The sequence below is a fragment of the Hypomesus transpacificus genome, chromosome 11 (genome assembly GCF_021917145.1).
Source record: "Hypomesus transpacificus isolate Combined female chromosome 11, fHypTra1, whole genome shotgun sequence".
In the NCBI taxonomy this organism is placed as follows: domain Eukaryota; kingdom Metazoa; phylum Chordata; class Actinopteri; order Osmeriformes; family Osmeridae; genus Hypomesus; species Hypomesus transpacificus.
The window spans coordinates 14,609,944-14,619,716 of NC_061070.1; the positions used below are offsets into that span (position 1 = coordinate 14,609,944).

General features: G+C 43.9%; 2 protein-coding genes across 3 annotated transcripts; one reads left to right on the top strand and one right to left on the bottom strand.

The window, feature by feature from the left end:
• Positions 1 to 492: 492 nt before the first annotated feature.
• Positions 493 to 7,245, bottom strand: phf10 (PHD finger protein 10). Of its 2 annotated transcripts, none has more exons than XM_047029194.1 (12): positions 6,872 to 7,245; positions 6,284 to 6,390; positions 5,951 to 6,081; positions 5,767 to 5,850; positions 5,534 to 5,658; positions 4,986 to 5,135; positions 4,789 to 4,898; positions 4,366 to 4,516; positions 3,901 to 4,044; positions 1,625 to 1,733; positions 1,290 to 1,478; positions 493 to 812 (listed from the first exon to the last, which is right to left on the bottom strand). In XM_047029194.1, the coding sequence occupies exons 1-12, from the start codon at positions 6,938 to 6,940 to the stop codon at positions 715 to 717; spliced, it is 1,467 nt and encodes a 488-aa protein (XP_046885150.1). In that variant the 5' UTR covers positions 6,941 to 7,245; the 3' UTR covers positions 493 to 714. The 2 variants fall into 2 exon arrangements, with proteins under 2 accessions (XP_046885150.1, XP_046885149.1); XM_047029193.1 differs by having other exon boundaries at positions 5,516 to 5,658.
• Positions 7,246 to 7,301: 56 nt separating this feature from the next.
• psmb1 (proteasome 20S subunit beta 1) lies at positions 7,302 to 9,490 on the top strand. Its single transcript, XM_047029196.1, has 6 exons — positions 7,302 to 7,489; positions 7,870 to 7,977; positions 8,219 to 8,300; positions 8,493 to 8,622; positions 8,821 to 8,927; positions 9,169 to 9,490. Exons 1-6 carry the CDS (start codon positions 7,389 to 7,391, stop codon positions 9,352 to 9,354), a joined length of 714 nt encoding a protein of 237 aa, XP_046885152.1. The 5' UTR covers positions 7,302 to 7,388; the 3' UTR covers positions 9,355 to 9,490.
• The last annotated feature ends 283 nt before the right edge of the window (positions 9,491 to 9,773 follow it).

Genomic DNA, 9,773 nt, shown 5'->3' on the forward strand with positions numbered 1-9,773 from the left:
TCCTAACACAAACACCATCTGGTAGGCAGAGCGCGCCGTGCCAGGGAAGCATTCACACCTGTATCGCTACAGCTCTGTCGTCCCTCTATTGTCCCCTTGAACACACTCTGTCCTCTCAGGTGACAGGGGACCTGGGAGCGTGGTTGGCTGCAACCTACTTAGTTGTGTGTTCATAAATGAATGTATGTGTTGCATTAAGTGGACAAGTGTGTGTGAGGCTGTCTGCGGTCCCAGAGTCGGGTCGCTGGCTGAAAGGACGCCCTATGGCAGCTGCTGTCTGTCCTGTCTGAGAGACTTATTAAACAGACTCACTCACCTGAACCAGGCTGCCGAGACACTGCAGAGCACAACAGCATCTCACCACACTTGCCAGGTGACTCATTAGTACCACTTAAACCAATCAATAATAAATGTCACACACATGTCACAGTTGTTGTCAAGTTGTGTTTCCCTCATTTAGAGTGTTTGTGTGGACAAAGGAGAGCCATGGGGTAAAACAACAGATTTTAATGACATGATGAGAACTTCAGTGGTATGATGTAAAAAAAGATGATCTGATGAGGAGCATTTACTGTATATACAGCACGATTACACAGGTTCATATTCCCGTAAAGAAAAGAAAAAAAAACATGTATTATACGTCATAAAAGCACCAAAAAAACGACACTATAAATTCATTGAAGTTTGAGCCGTTGACTTCCTGTGGCTCCATGTCTACTTGTGAGCAGACTTGGATTTCCGCGGCGTCTTGGGTCCTCGTTTCTTCTTAGGAGTTGAGAACCCTTTGTCACACACCTCACACACCCAGAGCCCTGAAAAAGGGAGACAAACACAAAACTCAAATACGTTCCTTTATTTACTTTTGTATGAACCAAATGTCTCAGTTTGCCCCCCCCCCCCAAAAAAAAAAAACATGTCATTGTGGGCTTCTTGGAACTCACAGGAATCTAGAGGGCTGTTTGCATAACACCGTTTGATGTCCACGCTGCTCGAGGTACCCTGACCTCACTCTCAAACACAGGCAGCTACACTGGGTGTGCAACACATCTAACTATAGCAGACCAAGGTGCTAAGCAGCAGTCTGGGACTGTTATAGCAGCACAGCAGTCAGTACACACCCAACAAACACAGGCTACCAATCTGGCATTTCTCACCACAAAAAAAAAAACACAAGGAAAAAAGACCAGGCCTCCAGTCTCATGTTGCTTTGGACATCCACCCTAACACACCCTAACTGCATCCTATCAAACAGGGACAGGTAGCATGCGTGTGTCTGTGTACATCCTCACCCAGGGGGATGGAGTCCACTCCCACGCAGAAAGTGTGGAATCCTCGGTCACACTTGTCGCAGAACATCATCTCTTCCTCGTGGTGCGGCTGCTCACAAACGGTGCAGGTCTTGCACTCCATACACTGCCACGGGTACGTCTTGATGAGGCTCACCAGCTCCACACTCATGTCCAGACAGGATGGGTGGCCTGACACACACACACACACAGGACACACGTGACTCTCGGGTCATTCTGAGTCACCCTGTTTAATGATAGGAATACGTACAAGCTAGCGCTGAGTGGGATTGGTGAGATCCTCAGTCTAAAGCTAGAGAAAAGGGAGTCCCACTTACCACTGTTTTGACACTGTGAGCAGTGAATGAGTCCCTCTGGCTTGCCTCTCTTGTTGGACTCCTTACCCTTCTGGCAAATGCCACATATAGCATTGGCAATGACCTTAGGCTGCAAGGGTAGAACAATGCTATAAAAACCATGGCAACAAGGCCTTGTGCACCTGCTGACACAAGGCGTCTGGGCAGAGCACACATCTTAACCAACCTCAGGGAGGTACAGCTCGCCCCTTCAAAACCTTAGCTGTGTTTTAGTATTCAGCACAGTCTCAAAGATCTGGAACGCATCTACACATCTAGCCGTTGCAAGATACAATTGTGTCCTCTTCATATAACTTAATGTACTCTGGACCTACAATAATGAGGGTTATAATCAGGAGTCATCTCAACTTTAGACCGTTCCTGAGCAGAAGTCATGTCAAGATGTCATGCCAGAGGACCTTCAGACAGACAGCGTAGCAGCACAAGGTATGCAAGCTCATGTCTATGCTACACAATTAAAACATCTGTCCAATCTATTGATTTGAAATCTTTATTTCAATGCTTAACTGTGTTCAAGTGTCTAAATACGGACATATCAAAGGTATTCCTAGAGAAAAGATCTGGTCTGGTAAGAGAAAAAAAAACGAAAAAGGACTAGGTTAGAAAGAGATACTAAACTCTTAAATAACATTTTTAAATGTTGCGCCCTGGAGAAACAAATAACTCAACAGAAGGACCAGGTGAGAGAGAGAAAGAGTGAGAGAAAGAGTGAGAGAAAGAGCGAAAGAGAGAGAAAGAGTGAGAGAGAGAGAGAAAGACAGAGAAAGAGAGACAAAGTGAGAAAGATAGTAAGAGTGGATGGGACAAAGTTATAGACATACGCTTAAGTAAAAAATGAATAAAAACACACTAGTCAAGTGAACAGAAACTAGAAGTTAGAATGTACACAATAACAAAGAGGGGAAGTAGGTGGAACAAGGAGACCTATTAGATAGGAAGAGTACTCACAGTGTCAGCTGCAAGTCATTGCACTCAAATTACATTTAACCAGAAACAGAAGATACAAAAGGCAGGAACATTCTCAACTGTGACGGATCAACATCAACTGAACCTATAGCTTTATATAAGCCCAGATAGACATGGGATTGCTATGTTTCTGATCAATTTGGAGGATGCATTGATCTTACTGTTTTTCACTTGTCTGACAATATTGCATGTGCATTTCGTAAAGTTATATACCTCTTATAAATAACTAAAGTATGATAGGATATATTGTGTTTTTAGGTGTCCTTTATGCTTTTTGATAGTGTTACAAAGACTTCACCACAATCCTCTCCAGTGTTCTGGCCAATAGGAGAGGAGGTTTTGGGAGTGTCGGTTAAATCATGTTGATCCGCTATAGGCCTTTCTCTTTAAGTGTTTCTACTTCAAATCACAAAAGAACACTTTCAAAGCTAACTGAAATCATCAACAAATGAAAATGTGTGGCCGGGTCTGTGGAAGTCTACCTGGGTTTACCCAAGCTCAGAACACAAGACAGTCTAGAAGGCTGCTATCAAACACCTGTCTGATATAACAACAGAGTAACGAGGAACTGCATTAAAAGTATATATGCACAGATATACACTTAAACATACATACGGCAGATAACTCTCAAACACACTAGTGTTAACTGGGTCTTTAGCTACTACTACATAAAACACTTATGCCGTGTATATATTCTATATCATCACAAAAAGTCGTAACTTTGTTTTTTTGTAACTGTTTTTTTTTTTTAACAAGAAATCTAGCAGCCAAATATATCTGCTCGCTTGTCTAAGAACATCTGTTGACAAGTGGACAGAGAAGAGGTATATTAAGACATTCAAAAGAATAGGGTCAAATGTACAAATGGTCTTCAGGACAAAACCAAAAGTGCAGGGAGAGGAAAAGCCCCAGGGTGAAAACTTAACGACTCCAAAATGTCCTTATTGCTCATAGAGTCTGATATGAAAGACTTAAGTGTTGGAACAGTTAGGTTGAGGGGTGGACGGCAACACTTAAGAGGGGAGGATGTGGGCTCAATAGTAGAGGGATACTGCCATCTACTGGGCTGTGTGTGTGTGTTGCAGTGTATGTGTGTGTGTGTGTTGAGAGCCCGGGTGCCGGGGGTTGCGGGACAGAGCAAGGTGTCTCTGTCCAAAGTGCTGTAGTAGCTGCGGAGAGGGCTTGGTGGAGTGAGGAGAAGGGGGTGTCGGAAGAGGGAGGAGGGGGTAGAAAAGTGCTGTTGAAGAGAGTCAGGGGCTTTTGTCCTCTACCTTGTACCCGAGGGTAGGTTTCTGTTGGCCGGGTCGCGGGGTGGCATCCTTGGCGGATGTGCCAGTTCGGTCCTTGGCTTTGCCCTTGGTCTGCCCTCTGCCGTCCTGGCTGTCCCCGTCAGACGTGTTTCCGGACGAGCTATCCTGCAGACGCAACGCACTGGTTACAGGCCTCCCCATGGTTACAGGCCTCCCCATGGTTACAGGCCTCCCCATGGTTACAGGCCTCCCAATGGTTACAGGCCTCCCCATGGTTACAGGCCTCCCCATGGTTACAGGCCTCCCCATGGTTACAGGCCTCCCCATGGTTACAGGCCTCCCCATGGTAACAGGCCTCACCATGGTTACAGGCCTCACCATGGTAACAGGCCTCACCATGGTAACAAGCCTCACCATGGCCGTGGGTCCATACATACAGTGGAGGGGCAATGGAGTTGGACCCGTGGTGTTCCCCCCTGCTCTTACTGAGGAGGCCTTGGTCTTCTTGTCTCCCTCCTTGGCGTCCTCGGCATCGTCCGAGTCGCCGTCGCTGTCCAGGGCGGGCAGCTCGGGGTCCAGCGGGGGCTCGAAGAGGGCCGTGTTCAGGGGCAGGTACCGCAGCTCATTAGGGGAGTACCTGTATTCGGACACACACAATTCATTTATCTTTGAATATGGCACACACTCATCAACATGACATCTACTGTCATCTCAGTCAGGTTAGGAAGCTAATTTCATTGCATTCAAAAGGATAAACTTCGAAAAGAACGTGGGGATAGATTTTTTTTTCCTCATCTCATGTTAGAATAATAATATAGAAGGCAGGACCTGTCAACTTGTTATGGAGCCTATTCTGTATTCTGAATACTATAAATAGCAATGCCATCATTTCTTTTTCTATGGCTGTACCTCTTGTAGTAGTCTTGGAACTGTCCAGGGATAAGGGCCACAGGGTAGGGGCCTGTCTTGGTCCTCTCTGGGGCCAGCACCTTGTACCTGCCCTGGGGTACCTGGATTATCTTGGGGAGGAGAAAGATGAAACGGATAATCAAATGTTGTGAACACAGTCATGAGAAACAAATATGCACGTGTGAAAGTGTCCTTACATGTGTCTGAAGGTCGAAGTAGGCTCTTCTCTCTTCCATCCTCTCCCTGTTGAAGTTGCTGTTGAACTCGGCAGCCTTTTTGGCAGCTTTCTTGATGTACTCTGGTACCTTACTGGCCTCCACTTTCTGAGGATTTTGTTGCTGCATTTTCTAGAAAATACAATAATACCAATACTAAGATGGCTGAGCAGTTAGGGAATCGGGCTATTAATCAGAAGGTTGCTGGTTTGATTCCTGGCCATGCCAAATGACGTTGTGTCCTTGGGCAAGGCACTTCACCCTACTTGCATTGGGGGGAATGTGTCTGTACTTACTGTAAGTTGCTCTGGATAAGAGCATCTGCTAAATGACTACATGTAAATGTACTCACTACAGAGTTATGAGAAACTGCCAATCAGAGTGTGGAGCAACAGTCAAAGAACTTAGTGTGAAAATAGTGAGGAATTGTTATCAACCTTTCCGGTTCATAACAGCACCAGGAGTAAAAATATATGATCATTGACTCCTATAATATAGTTGGTTTTACTTACAGTGGTGAGAGTACTTACGGAGTACTCTGTAGCTATCCTTTGTCGCTCTCTCTCCTGCAGAATGACTGAGTACTCAGCATGTTTGCCAGGGTACTCCTTGATCATCAGATCGATGACCTCGTCGCTCCTTAATGCTGTCAGACCTAGCCACACATACACAGACCAGGATTTTTTTTTTTTTAAGCTCAACTGCTAACATTCTAACTCCATCTATGTGACCGAATGTATAACAACTACAGACAGTTAATTACCCAGGGTGCATTGTGTCTCTGTGATGACGTTCAGTTCCCTCAGATAGAGCTTCTCTTTGTGGGACAGGTCCCTCCTTTCCAAGTCTACAAGAAAAAGACGGTTTGTGCTGCTGTTTAGCTAGGAACAACATATCATACAACATACTTATAACAAAATGATTGATTGAGAAACGCTCCCTTCTACCTGGATATTTCCTCTTGAATGAGGTGACTCCCAGATATTCACTGACTTGTTCCTGTAACATGTAGTACTCCCCACTGTCATCTGCAGGCCACTTGTATTCTGTCAAGTTCTCTGCAGGGAAGTATGCGGATCTGATGTGGAAAACATGGAGGGTGCAGTTAGTATTGTAGTGGGGAAATTATCTGATTGATATGTGGATGTGACGTTTTAGTGGAGATGAGAGATTCTAAAGATGGACCCCCGCTGGCAGATATGCTATTGCTTGCTTCTCACCTATTTTCAACCCGTGGTTACTTACAAAACATCTGAGAATTTCATTAAATATTGTGTTACCCTGGTTCATGGCTAGAAGTGTCACAACTTCTGGAGCTGTCGCCTGATCCCATGCGCCGCCTTTTTGGAGCTTGACTCCCATCATTCGAGACCTCCTCTGCATCATCCTGTGGAATAGTTTGGATGTATGATTTAAGTGTAAAGACATCTATCGTCTAAGCACTACTAGCTCGATTAGCAAGCAGTAATCTCAAGCGAATTGCTACGTTCCCATTTAGTTAGCTATCATCTCTTTAGACATGTAAACAAAACAAACAACAGTGGCTAGCAAAGTTCTAGCTGGCTTGCAGTCCTATGTGGTTAGTGCTAACAACAATCGCATGACGCCAGCTTAACTGTAAACATTTGCTAGCTTGCTAGCACTAGCTTTAGGTAGTTAGCGCCCCGCGTAAACAGCTGCTGGTGCTTGCTGCTTTCTTGTTAGTAACAGCAGCAGCAGATAGGCGGTTTGTGAATGAAACAAAGACAGGGGGTTGCGTTGCCTTTGTCAGCCGTGCCACTTACCAAATTAAATTACTTTTCATGTAATTGAAAAAGACTCCCTAACAAGGTTTTCAACACTAACAAAACTAAACACAACAAATGTACCTTTACAGATTGAGCTCCTGGAGTTGCAGGGTTACTATCGCACGGTCTTGAGGAGAGTGCAGTAGCCATGTTTAGCTAGCTAGCTCTGCGGTAAACCGTCGGGGATCTTGAGGTACGCGTAATTTCTGAACAGAAGTACGCCGTGCATATGGCGGAGTTGAATATTTTCAGCGTTTTTTGAGCCTATGAGCAGGCATTAAATTGGGAACCCACCAGCTACAATGATTTGATGAAGTTTCATATTGTACGTACCAGTACAATCTACTCCCCTGCTCGCCTCTGTAACTATATTTCCGTAAGACTAAATTGTGATAACAATTTCCACCGAGCAACACAATCAAGTGTTCACAGTTCATGGGAAATGTATTTGCGTCATTCTGTCGCTAGGTGGCGATAACTAAAAGCAAGTGCTGGAGTGTTCAAGCAGTACTGTCTTTTTTGCGTCAAACGAAGAAGATCCGACCGCCATATTGCAGTGATACAGCGAGTTTCCTTTATCCAAAAATCAAGAAGCAAAATGATGTCTACGCAGATGTTGGGAGATAATGGGAAAATGAAAGAATATCACTACACTGGACCAGTAGAACATCGATTTTCGCCATACTCTTTTAATGGAGGGTAAATATAGTCCTCAGTTATGTCCCTACAGCTCTAGTTCGATGAAGTCCTGACTGGCTAGCCCTACGTGATTATTACTGTTGCGGAGTTGCTAACCAGGCAAGACTGGAAGATAATTTGCCACTAGCTGAACATTTCTTAATAAAATTATCTGATCACGTGATTAGGGTGTATGTGATATTGAACATTTTAAGATCTAAATGTTGCCTTGTTGATGGTGACTTGTGTATCTGATTTGTCTAGTTTCGATTTCAACAATGCCAAGCACTGTTTGCTACTGTAACTAGTAGCTAGTAGCAGCGTCACTGTACATGGCCAGTAAAACAAACGTCCAATGTGGCTCATCTCATCTACAAATGTCCATAACTTCTGTTTTCCAGGACAGTTCTTGCTGTTGCCGGTGAGGACTTTGCTCTTGTGGCTTCTGATACCCGTTTAAGCGAAGGGTATTCAATCCACAGCCGTGACTCTCCAAAGTGTTACAAGTTGTAAGTGTTTATATTGATAAATTGAGTGGAGGCAGACTCAAATGAAGTATCAAGTTAAGTCATGACTTCCACTAAATGTCAGCGGGTTTAAAGGGTGAAACGAAAGAAATATGATAATAGGCACCTTAATCTTGACCAGGTGGATAAATACTAGTTGTGATAGATCTTTGGAGCATGTATAAGCACGTAACTATGCTCCACAACTTTATTTTGTGAGTCACATTGTAATATCTTCTTACAGGACTGACACAACTGTCATTGGCTGCAGTGGTTTCCATGGTGACTGTCTAACTCTTACTAAAATCATTGATGCCAGACTAAAGGTAAGATCACCTGTCTTTTCAACTTAGTTTCAGTATCTCTATTCCTCACTTTGAAAGCATCTAGGTATGCTTCTATATGCCCCTATTTACACATAATGTAATCTGCTCATAAATCTATGCTGGTCAGTGAACACTTAGGAATATAGATGTTGGGAAGTGGATCACAAATGGCAAATGTGTTTTTCTTCTTAGATGTACAAACACTCTAACAACAAGACCATGACCAGTGGAGCCATTGCAGCAATGCTCTCCACCATCCTTTATGGCAGAAGATTCTTCCCTTACTATGTCTACAACATCATCGGTGGCCTGGATGAGCAGGGTACAGCTCTTGTTCTATTAAGCATATTCATACTTCAGTCAGTTTCATGTTAACATGCCCAGACATTTTGCAGATCTCTTACTCCGAAGAGTGATTGAGGAATGTCAGCATGTCAATAGTATTGCTCACCATCTCAAGGAATACTTTCACACTTAAAATCATGTGATCTGCACCTGTTTGATTGACTTTGTTGTACAGGTCGGGGAGCTGTCTACAGTTTTGACCCTGTGGGGTCATACCAGAGGGACACATACAAGGCTGGTGGCTCTGCCAGTGCCATGCTGCAGCCCCTGCTGGACAACCAGGTAAAAGCTCAACATTGTCACTCCATTCAAATTAGATCAGCACTTTTAAAGCTTACTTGCACCCAGACACCATAAATTATGTGTAGATGACGATGAAAAGCTATTATTGAAATGCATTTTCCAGGCTATAGCCTGAAAGCACTTGGTTTACAGTAGGAGACTGCATTTCACATATCGGTTACATCAGACTAAATCTCTAATAACACTGTTTTGTCTGTTATCCCTATTGCTGTATCTGTAGATTGGCTTCAAGAACATGGAAAATGTACAGCACCTGCCTTTGAGCCAGGACAAGGCTGTTCAGCTGGTCAAAGACGTGTTCATCTCTGCAGCAGAGAGAGACGTGTACACTGGCGATGCCCTCAGGATCTGCATCATCACCAAGGAGGGCATTAAGGAGGAGACTGTCCCTCTGAGGAAGGACTGAGGGCCATTCAGCCTCCTCTTGCTTCTTTTTCCAATCCTTGTTTAGGGTCTGTATCTGGAATTCTTGTTTTTGTCCTAACCCAGCAGTTCTTTTATATTCTTAATAAAGAATTAAAAAAAAAAAAATGTTAAGTCAATGCATATTTGGAAATGATTTGTTTGTGCAACATATTATTAGCAACATTCTGTGAGTACGACAAATTTCTTTGCATATGTTCTGATGTGCCGTATCAGTGGAAATGAAAATAGCATATTGTACACAAATACTTGTTTAGTTTGTAGTCATTTGAATTATTATATGGCAACGACAGAACGAGCGTTCTGATTGGCTAATGGGAGTCATGCCAGCCGCGTATTGACCTTACTCTCGGTTAGTAAGTAGTTAGTATCAGCAGCTTCCTCTCTGGTCGCACAGTCAGT

What these genes read in the sequence shown, in the direction of transcription:
- phf10 (XM_047029193.1), bottom strand. Translation starts at nt 6,940, where the DNA reads ATGGCTACTGCACTCTCCTCAAGACCGTGCGATAGTAACCCTGCAACT. An exon ending in CAGGAGCTCAATCTGTAAAG is followed by an intron (nt 6,391 to 6,871) that starts GTACATTTGTTG and finishes ACTATTCCACAG; the next exon opens with GATGATGCAGAGGAGGTCTC. An exon ending in CTCACAGTGTCAAAACAGTG is followed by an intron (nt 1,479 to 1,624) that starts GTAAGTGGGACT and finishes TGTGTGTGTCAG; the next exon opens with GCCACCCATCCTGTCTGGAC.
- psmb1 (XM_047029196.1), top strand. Translation starts at nt 7,389, where the DNA reads ATGATGTCTACGCAGATGTTGGGAGATAATGGGAAAATGAAAGAATAT. An exon ending in TCTCCAAAGTGTTACAAGTT is followed by an intron (nt 7,978 to 8,218) that starts GTAAGTGTTTAT and finishes ATCTTCTTACAG; the next exon opens with GACTGACACAACTGTCATTG. An exon ending in CGGTGGCCTGGATGAGCAGG is followed by an intron (nt 8,623 to 8,820) that starts GTACAGCTCTTG and finishes TTTGTTGTACAG; the next exon opens with GTCGGGGAGCTGTCTACAGT.